At 38.4% G+C, this 21,562-nt stretch overlaps 3 protein-coding genes across 3 annotated transcripts; 1 reads left to right on the top strand and 2 right to left on the bottom strand.

The window, feature by feature from the left end:
- Positions 1-383: 383 nt before the first annotated feature.
- Positions 384-790, bottom strand: LOC306820676 (histone H4). Its single transcript, XM_079338600.1, has one exon. It carries the CDS (start codon positions 748-750, stop codon positions 439-441), a length of 312 nt encoding a protein of 103 aa, XP_079194726.1. The 5' UTR covers positions 751-790; the 3' UTR covers positions 384-438.
- A 1,342-nt stretch (positions 791-2,132) lies between these two features.
- p2rx3b (purinergic receptor P2X, ligand-gated ion channel, 3b) lies at positions 2,133-10,912 on the bottom strand. The gene is made up of 12 exons (XM_079338584.1): positions 10,358-10,912; positions 8,904-9,039; positions 8,204-8,275; positions 7,989-8,058; positions 7,131-7,224; positions 6,381-6,458; positions 6,152-6,293; positions 5,154-5,290; positions 4,907-5,000; positions 4,187-4,252; positions 3,100-3,177; positions 2,133-2,437 (listed from the first exon to the last, which is right to left on the bottom strand). The coding sequence occupies exons 1-12, from the start codon at positions 10,477-10,479 to the stop codon at positions 2,315-2,317; spliced, it is 1,212 nt and encodes a 403-aa protein (XP_079194710.1). The 5' UTR covers positions 10,480-10,912; the 3' UTR covers positions 2,133-2,314.
- Positions 10,913-16,591: 5,679 nt separating this feature from the next.
- Positions 16,592-20,879, top strand: pold4 (DNA polymerase delta 4, accessory subunit). The gene is made up of 5 exons (XM_079338130.1): positions 16,592-16,741; positions 17,848-17,969; positions 18,148-18,231; positions 18,948-19,062; positions 20,570-20,879. The coding sequence occupies exons 2-5, from the start codon at positions 17,858-17,860 to the stop codon at positions 20,592-20,594; spliced, it is 336 nt and encodes a 111-aa protein (XP_079194256.1). The 5' UTR covers positions 16,592-16,741; positions 17,848-17,857; the 3' UTR covers positions 20,595-20,879.
- The last annotated feature ends 683 nt before the right edge of the window (positions 20,880-21,562 follow it).

Genomic DNA, 21,562 nt, shown 5'->3' with positions numbered 1-21,562 from the left:
CAAGATTGTAAGATACAAAAGTTTTCGATTGCCCATTGTCTCACATGTATTGTCCATTCTTGGCCTACTCCCCGCCTATCTATACAGAGGCGGGACAAAGTAGTTGGTTTACAAGTCACAAGTATGACGTCACATCACAACCTGTAGATAGAGAGCTTTTCCGCGCGTCTGTAAATCTTCGTTAATGATAGAATTAAGTATAACGCTACTGCTGCTACTAAGTGAATATTTCGAATATTACTTAAACAGGTTTTATAGAAAGGTCTTCTACAGTACAACATATATAAGTCCACATGGACGTCATCGTAACAATTGTTAAGTACTTGTGAATCTAAAACTCACTAATTTGAAATAGTTGTTAGACAGATTTGCTCTTTTAAGAGTTGGTGGGCGGCCCTTAAAAGGGCCTTTTGTTTTCAGGTCGTCTAAGTTGGACGTTTAACCTCCGAATCCGTACAGGGTGCGTCCCTGTCTCTTCAGAGCGTAAACCACATCCATGGCGGTCACGGTCTTTCTCTTGGCGTGCTCGGTGTAAGTGACAGCATCACGGATCACATTCTCCAGGAAGACCTTCAACACACCGCGGGTCTCCTCATAGATCAGACCGGAGATACGCTTCACGCCACCACGGCGAGCCAGACGGCGGATAGCGGGCTTGGTGATGCCCTGGATGTTATCACGGAGAACTTTACGGTGACGCTTGGCGCCTCCTTTCCCGAGTCCTTTGCCTCCCTTTCCTCTTCCAGACATGATTGTTTATCAGATGAAAATCGCTGAATGAGGCTAGCTAGCAAAGTCCCAGATACTTATATCCTTACTGAGGACGTTGGAGAAGACATGGGTGGTATCATCGCAGCTTTTTGTTGCGTTAGCGCCCCCTGTAGGAAGCGGCACAAATCACGGACCTCTGGCTGCCATGGAGAGGGTGACGTCGTGTCTACTGTGTGCAAAACTGACTGACATTGCGCATGCGCACTTCCCATAGCATGAAGTCATTAGTGAGGATTATGCCGCAGAGCATTTACAGTCTATGTGTCAGACACATCTGAAAAACGATTTTCTTATTTGAAAAATGCGCAATAAATAAAACTCAAGTCGGAACAACAACTTCAAAAAGGAAAGAATTAGGGACCCGACTCACTTCACCTCATAATCGTCATCACATGTTGGGCAAAAAATATTTCATCAATGTTAACATACTTTATGATTGAACTCGTGTTTTGCTCACATATAATTTGTAACACTTAAAGTTATCTTATCTCCTTCGCATCAACGCTGTTTTTTGCTGATGCTAAAACATTCAGCGTTTCTGAACTGAAATAATGTGAACACACTGAAGTCGGAAAATATACTTTATACATTATTCAGCTTAAACTTATCTCACAGTTGAACCTGGGATAGAGAAGCTGAACGTGTTAAGAAAACAAATTGAACAGAATTATACTTAGGCCTAACCTCATTAAAGGGATTCATAGTGAATGACAAACCAGGCTACTATTCTTTTTGGCTTACTTTACTATCTCGTCCTTTTCTTCATGTTGTGAGAAACAGCTTGTTTGTTTGTTTTATTTCATTTGCCTAAAGCAACTCTCTCTTGATACATATGCTATTTTAAAGATGTATTTTCAGGATTTTTGTGCCTTTATTGGAGAAACAGGATAGTGGCTAGAGTCGGAAATTGGGGAAAGAGAGGGAGTGGGAATGTGGGATAGGAGCCACAGGTCGGATTTGAACCAAGGCTGTCCGCTTCAAGGACTACAGACTCACATGAGGCAACACTACTCAGCTGTTGACGCAGCCGTAAACAATTTTGAGTATTTCCAAAAATGTATAAATCTATGACACCCTAAAAGTTGATTTAAGATGTTGTTCGTGTTTTAAAGTAGCAGTATCTCTTAGCTTATTAACTTACCTGCATGTCAGGAAGAATGTTTTGAAGATTTCTCAAAGAAAACAAAACATGTCATGGCCAAGTGAATGTAAGAATTGCTGCCAGGTGTCAAGTTTTCTCCTGATAGCTCATTTAAAAAAAAAAAACATTGTTATTTACATGAGGCACAATGAAGAAGCAAAGAGAGACATGATTTTTCAGGTTTTATTTCTATTAATACACATTTTTGTTCAATCGTGCTCAAAAACCCGAAGCTAAAGTCACATGCCAAAGGTCTCCCCATGCAAAGCATGGTTTTGCTTTTATATTTGTGTTAGTTTTTCCTGTCAGCAGCTCTTGAAATCTCTCAGAGTAACATAGCACAAATCTATATGTGGCATTTTAGAGAACCTGGACCCACATTTTTCTTCCTCAGTCGCAGCTTTAGGTGTATCGTTCAATAGAAAATGCTCCCGAGTCGCTGGATCTCATTATGGACTCGTTTTGTCTAAGTGACAGCTGTGAACGATACAGGCCATTTCCGTTGTGCAGCGGGCTGTCCGACACCTACAGAAAACAGAGAGAGAAGGAAATGTATTAACTATAGATTTAAAAAAAATCAGTTTAATATGATTAAAAAATATATAGATATATAGAAAAATATATAGATAGCACTTGCTGTGCCGAACATGATAGACATTTTCATCCAACTCGACTAACAACCTCTTCTCTATGGAGCCTTTTGGCTCCTTGTGTTTTGGTTTTCTGCCGTGGAAACACTGATTGTTTGACGGACAAGGACTTAGCCTAAAAAATAAACTGAAAACCCTTTGTTTCTCTCCAGTTCCACTCTCACAGCCAACCTCATATATAATTGGATTAGTAGGCCTAATATAAATTAAGATATTTCAACTTTTCATATGCAGTTTCTGCAATTCAATATATGTAAGGTAATTTCAGAGAAAATACCATAACTCACTGTACATCAGATCTCCGGCAGCCAATAAAACTAAGAATGTGATGCTATTTCTAACACAGTTATCTGTATCAATGTGTAAAAACTGTTTTATTAGAACTTAACAACTCTGATTTGTATACCTCTGCCCCCAAAGCTGCTAACATCCATTATTACAGGTACAGGTAAAGAGAAAAACACACATTCATTGTTATCAAATAGGATCTACAGAAGGAATTTACATTGTGATTATTTTAGAAACTGTCTATTTTACCTCTTCAAACTTCTTGGCCTTGTACTGCTCGGCTCCTTTCAGGAAGTTTAGTAGTATGATGTCACACAGCACCGTGCCCTGAAAAATAAAAACAACAACATTTTATGTTTCTTCTCCTTAGAGTAAAATGATCCCAACATTCAAACAAAACAGCCATTTTAAGTCTCAAACATTGCAGTAGTCTGTCTTTCACTGAACTGGTTAGTTTGATTTCATGACTTTGGTCTTGAATGAATTTGAAAGCAAATTGGGGAAATGCTAATAAATGATTGCCATATCCTAACTACATCAACTTCTTGGAAGAAACAAAGCCAGTGTTGTCAGATGTACAATAACTATCATATTTGTTCCCTTATTTTGCCCTCTGTATGATCAATAATTGCAGAAAAGGTCAAATGTATGATTATTTTGCAATTTCAATGTACACTCAAACAATTTTTTTTTTTTTTTTCGTTTGTTATTTGAGAGCAACCAACCAATCATATCAGCTGAGATTACCATTCAGGCAAGCTTGCTGCTGCGATGCCCTGTGAACACCTGTGGTTTGTTATGCATTAGGATAAGGCACATCACAACAGCTTAAAATGCTACTAGCTCTGCTACACAGTGCCTATAGAGGCGGAGCAGTTAGCAATAATCAACGCTTTAATAGTTAATTTCTTTGTTTTTTTAGTTTATTTACATAAATGTTTTTTTGTCATTCACTCAAGTATTAAGGACCTGTCTTTTTATGTAAGATAGCTTTAAGTTAAATTTATAATTTTAAATCTACAATATTGCTCTATATTCCATCTGGCAACACTGAACAGGGCTAAAGCTAGAGATGTAATGCATAGCCTATTATTCCAGTCCAATCTGGTAGGATACTTATTGTTGTATTGCTTATCTTATTTTGTCTATTGATTTTTTACATTCTTTAATTTTTTTATACTAATCCAACATCTGTATTGTGTCTTCGAGCAATGGCTACAACCGAATTGGCCCCTGGGATTAATAAAGTATTTTTGAATCTGATTTAGTCAAAAAGCAAAAACTACTTAATGACAGATGGGTGATGCATAAACTTTCATGGCTCAATAACACTCACCACTCCCACTGACGTGAAGGCTGCCACCATGTTGATGAGTGTTGGGATCATGTTGAACTTCCCTGCCTACGGAAAAAAAAAAATGGTTTTAATCAATAGTCTCTTGGAAATGTACAACACTTAATGAATACAGCGGTACTGTTGAGTTGGATGTCTTTTGTAACACCCATGTCTTTGTTTCTAGTCTCTAAGGTTTACATTGTGAATAAAATGAAACATTTTCCAGATAATTACACAGTTATCGTATATTTAAAAGCCCTGGACGTAATGTCAGTGACATCGGTTACAAAAGAGTCCTTTTGAAGCATGACATTAATGGTGGTCACCATATTGGAAATCTTATTAAACCAATGTTCCCTTCATTAAGAAACAGATAAAGAGGTGGAAGTGAGCCTGATTTAAACCTTTTGAAAATCTTCCACAATATGCCAACAAATCAGTCAACTCAGCCTACCCGTAATTTAGCAAAATTAAGCATAACACTTAACCTTTATATCATTAAAATGGATGAGCAATTTAAAAAAAATGCACAGTCTTTACCAAAATGAAATGATCTGTTTTTACAATTTTTATGTATTAATTTTTTTTAATGCATTCTCAAGTGGAAACTCTGGAACTGTTTTTTCCCTTTTAAAGAAACTTTCACAGTGATTTAATGTTTTAATACTTGAGGTTGCCGCTTGTTTGAGCTGATACACTCTCACACTTATATATACTCACATTTCCATTGACCAGAACATCAAACCTGATAGCATAGGCTTTGACCAGAGTGCGGTAATCTGTCCCATTCTCCGTCTTATAGTATTTAGCGAACCTGTGTGGATTGACACATCATGTTTTCTTTATAAATACACACTTTAATCTTGGGAATCAGTGTACACTCTCCCTATAGGGGGACTGTTTAGAGAAGTAAAAAACAGGAGAATTGAGTCCTCTGTTTCAGTTTACGAGACCAATAACTATTTACCTGAAATTGTAGCCAGGTGAGACGTCGTTCTTGGTTGACATGGCATCCAGTCGGGTGAACGAGTAGGAAGGGTTACACTCGTCGTCTGACTTGTCCAGATCACATAGCCAGCCAATCTTTATTCCAATCACTCCTCCCTGACAGACATTTTTAAAATTAGACCGATTACAAATGACAGACTTTATTAGTATGCAGATGATAGTTTGATATTTTATACCAAATAAATAGCAGGAGTTATAACGAGCCCATTAAATAGTCCCAAACATCAAGAGTCCTGAACCTGACTTGAGTCTCAGAAGCAGTCCCTCAAAAATCGGAAGACATTAGCTCTATTCAGTACTGCTGTATCAAAGTACAATATTTAATTCCCTGTGACGGTTTGTATTCAATCTAAAAGTCACTGATGCATAATGAGGGGAAGAATGATCTTCCTTATAGCTACAGCAACATCTGAGCTACATTACAGCAGTTTGCAAAAACCAGCATCAAAATGACAATTAAAAACATTTTTATAACACTTAAATTATGGTTTTTTTTTGTAATTTTAGTTACAGATGATTTTGCAAAGACTGCACATCCTGCATGCTCACAAACTACAACTCATTTGCAAGGGAGGCCTTTTACAATGGTTTACCTGGACACACTTGCTTTCACACATGCTCAAAACTTCCAAAGACTTTATGAGATTTTCAGACAATTAAAAAAAAATAAAAATGTTTCAATAAAAAGACAAAATTTATCATTATCGCGATAGACTCCGTATAGACTCCCTGTGAGGTGCATGTGTGAACATGCCTGCCTGAAGGCTCCTGTGCTTTTCAAATTGTCCAGAGTGTAGAAAAAACTCCCTCTTATTTCAGACAGCTAAGGCAGCAAATTATAACAATCACAATGACGAAATAATCTGCAACAGTGAATCTCATGAGAAGTGGTTTATGTGAGCCTCCCTTTGCAATTTAGATTTGACAACATGACACGGACTTCTCTAAAAGATGTACCTTATCTGCCAGTTTGGTGAAGTTCTGCTTTGCGTAGCGTACCACGTCTCCAACTCTGAAGATGGGGCAGTACATGTTGTTTTCCATGTCAAAGTTACATTTTTTGATGTACGAGTCAGTGATGGTCGGAAGAAAGTTCCCTCTGTGTAACGAAACACACGTCACTGTATCATCATGCCACGACAAAGTTTAATCATCCTCCTCAGATTTCAAACCATAACAGTCATACTTGGTGTAGTTGAAGGTTGGGAATCGGATACTGTTCTTAATGAAAATGGTGAAATTCTCCACTTCCATCATTGGCGTTCTGCGAGCGAGAGGAAAAAAAAGAAATCAATTTGCTCAGACTCACAAACTTTTTAGATTCAAATTTTAAACCTTTTTAGACGAGAATACATAACTTCAGTGCATTTTATGTATCATGTGGGACTTAACCGCTTTGGTTCCCATTGTTCCAAAAAGTGTTGTTGCGTGTCTTGCAGGTAACCTGATACTATACAGGGTAAATTTGATAACTGCAAATGTCTTGGTCAAAGTGCCTTCTAAAATGTAAGCTGTAGAGATCTCTTAAAGCAAACATACTGCTGTACTTTGTCATGGAGACCAGTGGAGTTACTGGTCAACTGCTGCTCGGAGTCATTTGTTTGTTTGTGATGTTGTTTAAATTGGATGTAAAAAAGCATCTTAAAGGGATACTTCACCCATTTACATGAAGCTGTGTATCATTAGAAACATGGTAGTAGTGTCGAATGGTCGTGAGTCCAGCCCTCATTTTGCCCTGAGACGAGAAAAATGTGTTTTGCTTTGCCTGGAAGTTTTCTTCATGTGATGCAATATGACACATTTTTCTCGTCTCAGGGCAAAATGAGGGCTGGATTCACGACCATTCAACACTACTACCATGTTTCTAATGATACACAGCTTCATGCAAATGGGTGAAGTATCCCTTTAATCATCATGATGCAGGATTTAGTCTTACGGCTTGATGGTGTCGATCTCGGCAGGACACCATCCTTTGATCTCACACATCTTGACTGTCTTGTTGAAAGCAACACATCTCCCTGTGAGAATTCCTGAACAGAGAAGGAAAAATGTAACTCACACTGATTTTTTTTTTGCAGGGGGAGTTGTACGTTGTATTGCAATCAGACACATTCTTCGTTAGAAGTTTCTCCTGCAAGTTATTTTTTCCACAGTAATTCCGAGTGAGCTGATGTGAGAACGCAGCAGGATATTCTCAGTAGAATTCACCTCTTACCAATGTGAGGGGGGAGGGACTTTTATATTCTCTATCTGGAGTCAGTGTATGAATGGGGGGGGGGGGGTCCTGTATGAAAGGTGCATACTGTATGTGAACACCCATGTCAGGAGAATATCTGGAGCAGTCGTCCTAAACTTATCTAAATATGATCAGGAGTGCATGTGCGAAAACAGCTGCAGAAACGTCCTGATATTGTCGAAGTGAACTGCATGTGCGAGAACTAAAGCCACATTTTTTTAACTCAAACTTCTTCCTCAACTTATCCTGTCAGCCCTTAAGTACAATTGTTTTGGGTGATGTTGGGGTGTTTCGAGATAATTCACTGCCCATTCAACGGGACGTTTACATCCTGCACCCACCATGTGTGAGGTCCAACTCATAAAGATTTAATGGGCAGTCTGCCCAAAAATCTATTGTCATTTTAAGGACTACATGTGTGAAAATGAGGCTTGAAGCTACATTTCAGTCTTAACAAACATATTAAACATATATTTGTATCTATAATTTTCTACATATATTATTGTACATACATAATATATACATACAGATACATACATATATACATACAGATCTCACCATAACTTCCCAGCCTGTTCACAAACTTGTTGCAATCGCTGTCCTGAGAACAAACGTACTTCTTCTCACTCTGGGAATCGCAGACCACCACACAAGCAACAGTAATGAGCAGTAAATCACATAACAGTATGAGCATTATTAAAGGAAGTATTAGTGATGCAGTAAATTAATTTACTGGTGGCAGTATTGGAAGAATCAAAGCGACAGTGTCTGACCTCAGGGCAATATCCTTGGACCTGGTTTTCTGTCGTGATCAGTTTGGTGATGATACAGAAGACTGAAGCTCCCTGCAGACAAAGATCAATGATAACAGCAATAATACCTTTGCTTATATAGCACCTTGAAGGCAGTTGTTTATAAATCAAACATAAACATATACCAGCCAGGCCAAAGAGAGAGTGGTCTATAAAACTCAACAAACCATGAGAGAGATGTGTTTTTGTATCATTCATTTACCTGTTCTGATACTTGTACTCATTTCAGTATTGCAAAAACTACAATTTACAAACTTTAAGGTTAAAGAAAAGACTTTGAACTTGTTTGTTTCATGAACGTTTTGCATTGTTCACCAAATTAAAACACAAGGACAACAGGGCCGCCACCAGAGGGAACTTTGGGGTGGCACATGGGTGCACCACATTTTTCAATTCATTTTAATGTCCAATGTCTTGAAATAAGAACTTTTAAGGTCCCTATATGAAACATGTTTACCTCAAATTCATCATACAGTACATTTTGTCATTATCTTCTTCCTGTCTGTTATATATTTTTAACCTTGAAAACTCCCATGTTATATCATCACACAGAGACTAATACTCATTTTTCATTTATTTATTGAATTATTACAGTGCACATTAATCAACATATAAGCTAAAAGTAACCATGTTGTGAATTCATCCATCAGTCTGCTCTTACCTGAGTAGGAGTGACGTAGTCTGCCACGTCCATCACTTTGTCGTTGTAGACTCCAAAACCTTTCACTTTGGTCATCACTGAAGATTCAATAGCTGTGTCTCTTATCTGGTAGGCCTTCTCATAGACAAACACCCACCTGAAATGCACACACACACACACACACACACACACACACACACACACACACACACACACACACACACACACACACACATTGGTGTTGTAGCAGCCTTACTGGAAATCGGCCTTGAGATCACTTTTTGAAGGTCACTGTCTCGTCTGAAATCAAATGTATTTGTACTTGGTTTTGACTCTCTGCACAATCTGAGTGTCAGATTGTGCAGACTTCGGATTTGAAATCAAGACCGATCAGGACCATCACTTATTGACTACTTTTCCACATCATTACTGTGATTAAAAGGAACATGCCGCTTTCTCAACACATCATTGCAACACATTTGTAATTTGATTTGTATCTCCTCCTGCAATCGCTCCGGTGAGTGACGTGCTGCCTGCACACAAGATAAATATTTTTTAGTCATATTTATGATCTTGGTCTTGTCTCTAAAACACTTGGCTATACACACACACACACACACACACACACACACACACACACACACACACACACACACACACACACACACACACACAGATAAACAGATACACAACCCTGGTCTGAAATCGATGGTTTAGACAGCTTTGCAGTACTTATTGAACCCTTACATAGAAGTGGTTAAGTGGAGATCAATTAAAAAGCTGTTTATACCAAATAAATGGGTTTTGATGCAACATTAGTTGATGTTCGTCGCCACACACCGGATGGATATTGGACCACAAATTGATTTAGAATTGAGGAGGCCAAATGCCAGGCGTGTCAGGAATGTCTTACAAATCCTGTTATTGAAGGACTCAGCCGCTGATTATATTTCACCTCTTCCATTTCCATATATTTTTCTCTACACAGTAAGTGTTGTATTTACATTTCAGGATCAGAATTGTCTTCATAAAACGCTCATAATTGCATTAAAGTGATGAATTTAATGGCAGAGAATTTAAGTTGTCTTTGTCTCACCTTTATCTGGAGGATGTTCTTAACATTAAACTGAAATAAAGGTCCACTTTAAGGCAGAGAGAGTTAATGATGTTTAGCTGCTTTAAAATATGCAAAAAGAAAATTTGTTCACTGAGCAAACAATACTTTCATGAAGTGATCTTAAAGCTGATGCTACACAATACTTTAGAGCATAAGAAGAATTATGATGCTATAAAAAGCTTTTAAAAGCATTATGTTTATTTAAAAGTATCCAGGTGTGCTGTGAACATCTTTCAACCATTCAGGGCGTGTGATGTAATAATTTAATCTCAAAACATTAAATTAAATATTCTCTTGTAAATGTATATATGTGTTTTTGAATTTCACCAGATTGATATAAAGCAAGGTAAACACTGACCCGATGAAGTAGGTGATGATGAGGAGTTGGACGACGCGGTTGATGATGCCAATGGTCCAGCTCTTCACGACCACAGACTTTGTGGTTTCATACGTGAAAAAGTCGGTAATACAAGACCACATCCTCGCAGTACGTGTGTTCAGATGTAAAAAAAAAAAAAAAAAAAAAAAGGAGGAGAAGTACGAAACAAAATAGTAAAAGTTCCTTTAGTTGCGGATTAAAGGGTGAAGCTGAAAAAAAACCAGACAGATGTAGTGAATAGCAGATCTCTCTGATAAAACACAAAGAGAAGAATCTGGGTGTTCAGGAGCGTAACTCCTTCTCCGCCTCACTAGAAAGATCCAAATAAAAAGTCCTTAAAGAGCCAAAGAGACACCAATCTTCATGGGACGCTCTCTTCCTGTAACTTCAGACTTTACATGTCATGATGATTAACATGTCAACAAGTAAACAGATTTCTCTCTCTCTCTCTCTGCCTCACTCTTTGTCTTCTCCCATCCTCCTCTCTTCTCCCCTCGTTTAGCTCTGGTTTCATCTTAAGTGACTCCTCATAACCTCCCCTCCTCCTCCTCCTCCTCCTCCTCCTCCTCCTCCTCGCCCTCCTCCTCCTCCTCCTCCTCCTCCTCCTCCTCCTCCTCGCCCTCCTCCTCGCCCTGAGGCAAAAAAAAGCAACAAAGATGTATTTTTCAGTATATCATCTTCTATTTTTTTCAAAAGAAAATGTTTTGTTATTATAAAAAGTTGGAAAGAAATCCTGTCAGTTTTCTAGAAATGTTCAGGAAGCTTTCATATGTTGGATAAATGTGTTGGACACACTGTCATAAATATGCTGTGTTTTAGGCAGGTAGCACATTGAGGTATGATTGACTGGTAACCAGCAGGGTGTACCCCTCCTCTCGCCCAATGACATCTGGATTCGACTCCAGACCCTCGCATCCCAGAATGGGAATAGCTGTATAGATAATGGATGGATGAATGAATGGTGGCACATCATCTGAGCCATGCCACCCCATGGATCATCCTCCCATATTGCCCAGTTAGAATTCCCAATCCACTTTATCCAACTCACCACCAAAGGCGCCTGATAGGTAACGTTATAAATACAAAAACACAACTAAGTTTGCACTTTATACAATTTCAGACAGATTTCTCCAAACTCAAGTACATAAGTGTCTTCTTAGCCGATCCTTACTGTTGGACAATCTTAGTGAGTTCAACAGATTAAACTTTTAAATCCAACTGACAGGGATGTTTTCTGTCTTTTCAAAAAAACATTTCCAATCATCATTTCTTTGTCTCCTACATGTTGTGATCAGGAGATGTGACATTCAAGTTCAGGATAATGCAGCACGCTGTGGCTGCTTCGTAACAGGGATCTGTGTGTTAATGATAATGATCTTTTGACCATTGTTTTTTTTTTTTTTAAACTTGAGTCTGCAGTGATAATCCACAGAAGTGTATATGATATATGATATTTGATGACTTGAATTTCCCTCGGGATCAATAAAGTATCTATCTATCTATCTATCTATCTATCTATCTATCTATCTATCTATCTATCTATCTATCTATCTATCTATCTATCTATCTATCTATCTATCTATCTATCTATCTATCTATCTATCTATCTATCTATCTATCTATCATGAGGTGTCTTTGTCTTTGCTGTTAGTGTGTCACAGTTTTCTGTCTTCATTGAAAGGTGTTATGCAACATGTCAAGGCTCAAGGTTGTCTTTGTTATCCCTGTGAAGGGCAAATTAGTGTCTGAAACACACATCCATCTGAACCGACAACACACATCTTTAAAGGTGGTTGGTACAGAAAAGATTTTAGTTAAAAGAAAAACTGCATTTCTATTTCCCTTGTGTCAAACAGGCCTGGATCTTCTAACATCATCCTTACAATTAATATTTTTTAAGAGAGTGTGATTCCAAAAGACTAACTCACTCATTACACATTAAGCAGACCGAGTTTGAATTAGACTTGGTCAGATCCTGTTCAAACAGGGTTTTAAATAGTAGATTAGTAGGATGGCAAGACACTGTTTACTGCAAGTCACAGTTTAAGACGCTTTAAGGTCTGTGATGGAAATTACATCATGTTTATATGCTAAAATAATGTAACTGTGAAACTGTCTGAGACATAAAGAACAACTCCTGGTTTTACATGAAACACCTGCATGAACTTCTGCTTTTATATGAAACCTGAACATCTGCTTTTGTTATTAATACAAGACAGAAACTGTCTATATGTCTGCATTTTTGACGCGACGTATGAAAAGTATTTTTCTTCGTTTTGCCTCTTTGAGCTTCTGACAGATTGCACTTTGTATCACACTCTGTGTATTTGCGTTCTTTCTTTCTTTCTTTCAGGAATAAAAACTCTCAAAGACAGACATCTTTATTAATTATCAATTATTTCCATCACAGGACACACTCGCATATTCACCAACAGCATGGTGTTTGTTGTGTAGTAGTAACAAATCATTTCATACACATTCAAAATGAAACGCTGGGGCAATTTGTGGTTCCTTGTCCGGCCAATGGACACATCGACGTGGCTGCTGAGGGTCAAACCCAGATGCAGCGGTTGAGAGAAGACCGATTCTGAGCCGCATGTTCATATTTTAACGCACATAAAGAGTTAAGTGGAACATTAAGCTTTATTGAATTGCAGGGTCGCCAGTCAGACTGACAACTTAAGAACATTAAGATGGAGCTTTACATACACACACACAAACCCCTCCCCTCTACTTAACATATGTTTAGTAAGTCAAAGAGGACAATGACATGATTGTGAAAAAAATCCTAAATATGTTTGATGTTTTGGGACGCTGCATGGAGGTCAGCTTTAGTTGGTGGTGCTGAGACAAGTCAGTCTTTATAAAATCAAGATGACTCATAACATCTTTATCAATATGAAGAAAAGAAGACAAACTTTATTAATCGCTCAACAGGAAAATCCCTCTTCCACTCTCAGCACCTCTCCAGTTACAGAACCAGTTTCCAGATTTGGTCCACACCTGGCGACCGTCTGGTTCAAGAACCAACCTGGAGGGGACTCATTAAGGGTACGTGGTCCAGGTCTAGAGCTGCTGCTAATGCCAACAACCAGCGGGTCAAACATTAAATCATTCAAACGGTTTCATCCATCATGTCAGAGGTTGACCGCAGTGAGTGGGTAAGACCTCATTTAGGATGAGAGACTACCATCAGCCTCCACATCCGAAAACACCACAAACCAGATCCAGTTTCACACTAATCCAATTGCAGCTGTCTTCAGTCTAATGCCAGAGAGGCTCTCTGAATGCCTCCATTAGACAACAGTCACTTATGAGCAGGCAGAAATGCACTGCCATTGGAAGAGAACGGGGAAGTGGTAATAATGTTGTATACTTGTTCTCCAGCTCCATCTTTCCAAGTAGGGGAGGTTCAAATACAACGATGAAGAGGAGGAGCGAATAAAGATTCAGAAAATGTGGAGAGGACAAAAAAAAAGAAGAAGAAGAAGAAGAAGAAGAAGAAGAAGAAGAAGAAGAAGAAGGAGGGAAGAGAAATGAGGAGGAAGAACAGGTAAGGCAGAAAGCTGCAAAGCATGTCAACAACACACATAAAACAAACTGAGCGGAACAGGAAGCAGCCTTGTTTACGTTGCTGCAGGGACGACAGTCAGACCTCCAAAAGATGGAGGTTGCTTTTACAAACATGTAGAAAGACACACACACACACACACACACACACACACACACACACACACACACACACACAATCACACCACATCATTATACAGTCCAGAAAATTCATGCCCTGCAACCAAGGGTCATATATATTAATTTTCTACTCGCCTCTCCTTACCTTTCCTCCACTCAGCATGACAGCCACGCCCCCCCTCGTCAAGCTCAACCCAGCTCACCTGGGTTAAATAAAAACACACACCTGCTCTTCAACCAGATTGTTCTTCGCCTCGCTGTAAAAATGTTCAGCTCTTTCGTCTGGACTGATCACCTGTTTGTCTCTGACTGGCCAGCATATTTATAAAAAAATATCAATAAAATAAATAAATATGAATATAATAAAATAAAAAATAAATAAACAAACAAATATAAATATTCATATATTTATATAATTGTTTCCAGAAAACAAATAACCTCAGCTGCTCCTCTCAAACACGAGTTCTGTCTAAAGCAGGCAACACACTTAAAGACACTTGGCCTTATTTTGGGCCTGATATGATGCACCCAGTTAATTTCAGGGCGTGGCCTGATTCCTCTGTGGGTTTAACAGATCATTTATCAGAATAATCCTTCAGTGTGGCTTCGATATAATTATTTTGCTGCTCCTGAGTTGGAGACATCCTCAGACAGAATACCCCGTACATTAGCAACTTCACTCTGTTGACCTCAAGGCTTTTTAAAAAAAACGTCTTCTTACTTCGAAGTTTGTTCCTTACCCATTAACAGTCTTTGTTACTTTAAACATATTTTATTTGGTGATTTGCTAAAACAACGGATGTTTTTCTTGGGAAAAACAAAGACGATGATTTGCAACTTTTAAGTCAGCGTCTCCGAAACATTATTTCAGCAGAGTCGTCATCAATCACAAGAACATCATCCACATAATATTTCTGTAATTTGATTAAATCACTGAATGGATTGAAAGAGGAAAATACTTAATGGGAGTCCAAGCCAGTGTATGTGGAGCTATTAAATCTTTTCAAACAAATCAAACTTCTCCGTCAGAGTGAGTCTCTTTAAGTTGATCTGAAGACTTTGTATTTGGGGTAGAGGGGCGGTTTTTAGTCAAGTGAAGGCCCCAGACAAAAACCAATACAAGGCCTTTCTCTCTTTAGCTTAGAGCAATTATAGCTATAACACAAAGCATATAAATAGTTTAAAGGGCTTTTATTATGCAAAATATTCTTTACCAAGTTTTTCAATTGGTCCCTACCTGGTGAACAAACCCTTGACACCTTGCTCAAGGGCACCTCAGCTGTGCTTAGGGAAGTGAACTGGTACGTCTCCATACTAGACCTATTTCCAGACTTGAACCGTCGTTTCTAAACCCAAGTCCCTACAGACTGAGCTGCTGCACCTCTTATGTCCTTATATCCTTTGACATTTCTGCTTGTATGGAACAAAACATTAAATCTTCAAATGGCTATGCTTATACAAAAGCTATATTTTAAATGTATATTATGAAAAAAATGTATCCAATGACTTTTGATTTTGTTTTTTTGTCTAAAATAGAGTCATGTTTAAAAAGCCCAATTAAAATGATGACATTTGAATTTTTTTTATTTTTTCATTTCATGTATCCCTTTCACATTCGCTGGATGTCAGCAGCGATAGTGAGAAAGAGAAAGTAGCATTTTGACAGCTCTTGAGCATCAAACCCCCCCCCCCCCCCCCCCCCCCCCCCCCCCACACACACACACACACGCACACACACCTTAAACTAGATTATATGGTAAGTGATGGCTCTGGAAAGGGGAATGAAGGTGATGCAGAGAAAGAAATACAGTGAAGAGGCTGAAGAACAGGACAAGCAGATTAGTATTGATTTGTATTTTACAACCACAGAGAAAGAGGGGAGATGTGGGGGGGAGGGGGGGCGGGGCTGTCCACACTGTCAATCAATCATCATTCAAATCGTATACGTTAAATTCCATCATCAGCACTTTCGTTTTATCATTATAGACTGCATGTCAAATGCACAAAATCTGTAAGTGAACTTTGATCTGAACCTTGCAGAGCTTAAAAACAGAAAATGAGGATGGGTGGAGGCCATGTGTATATTTCCCATACTAAATAATGCCAGAACAATATAGCTTTATATTAGTTCACAAAGTTATACATAGACATTATGGGGAGCTTTTTGGGGGGTGCGCCATATAAAAAAAAAATCAGGGGAGGTGTATTGAAAGACAATAATCTCCATCAAATAATGCTTGCAGTACTGAATCACTTTAAAACAGTACTATGCCTACTCACTGCATTTGCACTGTAAGGACACAGAAAGCTTTATGTTAAAATGAATGAAGCATTATTCAATAGAACACCAGAGATAATATATTTAATCAATAAATCTAACCTTTGAATAAGCTCAATATCCTTGAATTAATCAAACAAATCCATCCCCATCATCTAAGGACATTCACACACCACAAACACCTTCCTCAGTTTATATTGAGAAATCAATGAAGGAATTGTTGCACAAAACAACCGACAGGCGGCAGCAAAGAAACCCATGGCCTGAAGTCTGACTTAGACAGGAATAGAAGAAGAAGAAATTACGGCATTATTGTTTTGGTCGAGTTGTCTTCCTGCAGACTGAATGAAAAGATAAACATATTTTAGAAGATATTTTATTGGCTTGATAACAAGGTAGGTTCATCACACAGGCGAGAGGGAGTTTCACAGAAGTCTAACTGCATTTTTAATCGTGTATATCATGAAAAAAAAAGATAAAACAGTGTGGCTTCAGATGACCGTGAAATGGACAAAAAGAAGATCATTTTTTTCTGCTGTTAATCTGTAAATACATCTTAATTAGACTCTACAGATTATAAGTAAACATGCTGATCGCAACACACGTCAGTTGTAACAGCACGATAACGTGAAAGAAAAAAGAAAGCAAACACTTTAATTTACATTTTGTGTTTTTGTGTTTTGTCAACGCCGATAAATCCCTGTTTGTGAAGTAAATAGTTAGCAGTCCTTAAAATACACAGTGAACATGTGTAAAAGTCAAATCAAAATAAATCACCAGATTTTGAAATGGGAACCAAAGACAACAAAGCGGCACGAGTGGGTGAATCAAATGTCATGTAAATAGATTTACATTAATTGCTATTTATGAAGGTTAACATACAATGTACACGATGTATCTATAGTCATGTTAAATATTATTATATATTATTGAGCTGATATTTTGAGCTTCAAAAAACCGGGCTGGTATATAGCCTTTGTCTGGACATGTTCAGTAAAATTAAAGGTGCAATATGTCGTTTTGTTGGAGAATTGTGAAAGTTGGATACATGTACAGATTGTGTGATAATTGTTCATAACTCTATACACAAACTGAGGAACATGTGGTCCATGGATCACTGTTTGAAGATAAAATAATAGGTGAGAAGTTGTGGTTGTGGGGCCACTGCAGTGAAAGTGACTGTAACTCTCCTGGTTGCTTTTTTATCTCTACAGTGTCCAGGGACCCATTTTTCCCTTTTAGTAAAGTTTGTGTATTTAGTTCAGAAAGTATAGCACATCATTGTTTCACTTCTCCATCTTTTAAATGTCTCAACCAAACCTATATAGTGCTCCTTTAATGTGAAACAAGGCCATTCAAATGCTGCATGGACACGTCGTTATCATCATCATACAAACAACATATTTGTCACTTACAATATCAAATTAAACTGTTTCTTTTTAATACATGTGTGTCTGCTCTCCAGCTCCTCTTGATTTTTTTTGTCTGATCTGTGATCTAGATCAGTCACCATGACGACCAAGCACAGGCTGATAACTGATTCCTTTAAAGTGGTGAAGAAGGCGAGGAGGGGGGGCAAACGAGGGAAGAGGTCTCCGCCTCCTTCTCCTCCGCCACAGGAAGGTGACGAGCAGCACCAGCTGTGTTTCTTAAATATTTTTCTGTTCATATTTTACCAAACAAATATAAAGCATTGTTTTTAAAGGATTGTAATGTGTTTTTTTTTGATGATTTCAGTTAAAATGTTTAAGAATAAAGCTGTGAGATGCGTTGGTGACTGAACTCTCTTTGTCCGGAGCAGAAGCTGAAACTAAGTCGGTCCGAGAGGAGGAGCTGCAGCAGCTCAGACAGTTTGATCTGGACTGGAGATTCGGGCCGTGCACAGGTGAAGCTCACACTAATGTGCACAATTAAGAATAACTGAAAACTGAAAGGAGAAAGTGTACGTAATTACTTCAGTATAGGACCCAACACCGATCTTACATCGAGATCTGTCCCATTTAGTCTGAATTGCACAAATATAATAAATACCATTATGTTGCAAATGTGTTCACAAATGTATTTGCAACGTTGCAAATTTGTAATGCACACAAGAACAAGAGCTTCAAGCCTTCAAATGAACTATCCTGCAGATGTAACCTGGCTTAAAAAGGTGGATGCTGTTCTGTGAAATGCACACGTCTAAATGTACTTTATGTCTGCACCCTCCTGTGGGTCTGCTGCCTCATAGTGGCCAAAAGAAATCTGAGTCCCATCAATGCAACATCCAAACTTTAAATGTCTGTTTTTCACTCCAGCTCATAAATCCAAACGAGAAATGTTTTGCCTGTAATGCCAGGATCTATCTTGGTCTCATTTTGAATCCTTAGTATTAGCATTTTGACTAATACTGTAAACTCACACTTACAGTATTAGTCACTTCTTCTACTTTTTATTTCAGTGCCATGATATTGCTCTCATTACTGCAACTGCTACTTAACACATCTATTTCCATCTGAATAAATAAATGTATATGTCTGTTGCTTTCTTTAAAAGAAAAAAAAAAAAGATTTTAATCCCACAGAACTCTGAGTCATTGATCGCACCGTCGCTCTATTTCAGGTATCAGCCGGCTGCAGAGATGGGAGAGAGCAAAACTCCACGAAATGAACCCACCTGAGGAGATCAGAGACCTGCTGCTGCTGCAGACACAAACCGACCCTGAGTACAACCTGAGGTAACGCGTGCACACATTATAGCATCCCCTATTCATGTACATACACGTCTGATTATTTCATAAAAGTCCACACGTATTTATTTTGATATTGTGTAAGTTGTGCACACAGCCTGACTTACAGACAGACATATGTGCGTGTGATTTTATTTTGATTTTGTATGTGTATTGACAGATAACAGATAGTCAGTGTTCAGCAGTAGTGTAGAGATAATATGTATGGATATCATGCAGGACAGCAGGGTTCATGACCCGCCAGGATCATACTTTTCTCAAGCTCTCACGTTTATCTTTCTGTTTGTTTTTCTCCATCGTGAATCGGAAGGACATTTTATATGTAATTAAAATTCAGGCACTTATCGAAGATCAAACAACACACTCTGCTATAAGGGACAAGAATGACTCATGTAGACATAAATAAGATAATAAAGAAATAATGGAATAAATACATAAATGAATGAAACCACATCTGTTTATTGTGTGTTCATAGTGCTGTATCTGGCAATGTGACTTGTTAGATACTCAGTGGTGACACATGGACAAGAGCTCCACAACTGAACCAGGACACCTGTAGATGGTGTCTATCAAAACAATCCTGGTACTGTTCCTAGCCAACGGGTCACCAAACTGGGAGCTGGTAGGCCTAAAGTCAGCAAGAAAGTTAATCTAGAACTGTATGTGCCTCTTATATATCACGCCTCAACTCAGTCAGAAAACTTTCTGTTTGAACTGCATATGTGAACAGCCGTGTTGAGAAGTTTCGGCCTGAAGTCAAAGTGAGCTGATGTGCGAAAGCAGCAGAAAATATTCAGGAAAATTCCCCTTAGGTGAGCGGACTAGAGTGATGTCTTTGATACCACACGAGCGGTAAGCGAATGGTGCAATCATTGTGCACCTAATGAAGGTGCTTCTACTGCTCAACAGTTTGTTCTTTTCGACTTTAGTTTAGTTGTCCAGTTACAGGTAGAATTGATATAAAGGCAAAAACTTTCTTCATAGAGTCTGACCTTTTGGCTTCCTCCACCACTTCAGCTGTGTACAGTTTACTTCACGTCCTGCCTCCTGAGATTCTCCCTCCTGATGGACAGGAAAAGTCTCACGATGTGAGGTGCATATTTGAATAAGCACGTGCTTGTCCTTTCTTACTTCAGTCAGCCAGCCCTAAATGAGGCCCATAAGTCTCCGCCCCTCCTCATGCCAGTGTGTACAATGATAGGCTACGAGACCGAGAACCTCTGAGACTTTTGAATCCACGAGTCACAGTGGCGGTTAGGCGAAAACGTTTACTTCAAACTCTGGCACTGTCTGTAGCGAAGAACTGAGTGCATTATAAGCACAGGTAACACATGTTAATAAAAACTGACTTTGCATTTAGTGTTTGATTGTGAATACACAACAACCATAACTTAATTAGTAGAAGTAGATTAAGAAAGATAAGAATATATATAAGAACTATTTCAAATGACTTTAATTTCTGCGCAGGTTAATGATTGTGTTCTTTGTCTTTCAGCCTGTGGAGTGATTATCCTCTGTGAAAAAATCATCCAGAGAAGGGGAAACGTGCAGACTTCGAGAAAAGAAGAGTTGATTTTTATCACTCAAAATCACCAATGTGTCTAAAAGTGATTTCTTTTTTTTTGTTTTCTTATTATCTCTAACCCTCAATAATAATATTATTTAATAAAAAAAACTCTAAACAGGACACCAGAGAGAAATCTCCTTCAGGATGGAGACAGAAGAATGTTAGAAAATCATGGTTGTGTTTTGAACTCAGTTTTTTTTTTTTTTTTACGCTTTTTAATAAAAAATAATCCATCAAACACTGTCTTGTAATGTGTAGTGGAGTGAGGAGCAGCACACTTTTACACATCCACATAATTTACTCTCATGTGCACCGCCTACTGACATACATCTGCCTCAGTCTTTTTATAACTGGCCTAACTGAACACAGTGAGATTCATGAGGGAGAGGATGAGTGGCTGCAGGACGAACAAAGACAGAAAACATCACCTTCCAAAAAAAGTTCAAGTTCACAGAGGAATAACCAAGGATTGAAAATAAACACAACAAACAGTGAACAAGTTTCAAATAAAGTGGCTGTTCTGCTGTGAAGGAACAAAAAATGCAGATTGCCATCAGGACACGGCTAAAAATATTACAACAACATTCAAAAGGTATGTTTCTTAAACCCTGGGCTTTTTTATGCTGTCATTTTAGTGCTAGTAGGACATTGGATAGAGTCAGAATCTGGGGGGAGAGAGAGGGCAGGGAACGACATTTGGGAAATATATATATATATATATATATATATATATATAATTTGTTTTAGGCCATGTGATAACTTATATACCGGTGTGAGTGAATAGATATTGTTCTGAGAACGTAAAACGTAAGACTTTTTTACGCATTTTGATGCTCGTCACCATTGTCGTCACAGTCGCCGTCACAAAAATCTCTGCACTGATTGGTCTCCTGTCGATACTTTGTGCGACGACAGACGCAC

Source organism: Symphodus melops (genome assembly GCF_947650265.1).
Source record: "Symphodus melops genome assembly, chromosome: 2".
Classification (NCBI taxonomy): Eukaryota; Metazoa; Chordata; class Actinopteri; order Labriformes; family Labridae; genus Symphodus; species Symphodus melops.
The sequence above is the reverse complement of the archived record's forward strand: the minus strand, read 5'-3'. Positions and strand labels throughout refer to the sequence as shown.

Bases quoted from the DNA above. Each gene is read 5' to 3' on its own strand.
- LOC306820676 (XM_079338600.1), bottom strand. From the start codon at position 750: ATGTCTGGAAGAGGAAAGGGAGGCAAAGGACTCGGGAAAGGAGGCGCC.
- p2rx3b (XM_079338584.1), bottom strand. From the start codon at position 10,479: ATGTGGTCTTGTATTACCGACTTTTTCACGTATGAAACCACAAAGTCT. The intron at 9,040-10,357 runs GTCAGTGTTTAC...TGTGCATTTCAG, and splicing joins ATCATCACCTACTTCATCGG to GTGGGTGTTTGTCTATGAGA. The intron at 5,001-5,153 runs GTAAATAGTTAT...CAATCCACACAG, and splicing joins TCACCTGGCTACAATTTCAG to GTTCGCTAAATACTATAAGA.
- pold4 (XM_079338130.1), top strand. From the start codon at position 17,858: ATGACGACCAAGCACAGGCTGATAACTGATTCCTTTAAAGTGGTGAAG. The intron at 17,970-18,147 runs GTGACGAGCAGC...TGTCCGGAGCAG, and splicing joins TTCTCCTCCGCCACAGGAAG to AAGCTGAAACTAAGTCGGTC. The intron at 19,063-20,569 runs GTAACGCGTGCA...TTTGTCTTTCAG, and splicing joins GACCCTGAGTACAACCTGAG to CCTGTGGAGTGATTATCCTC.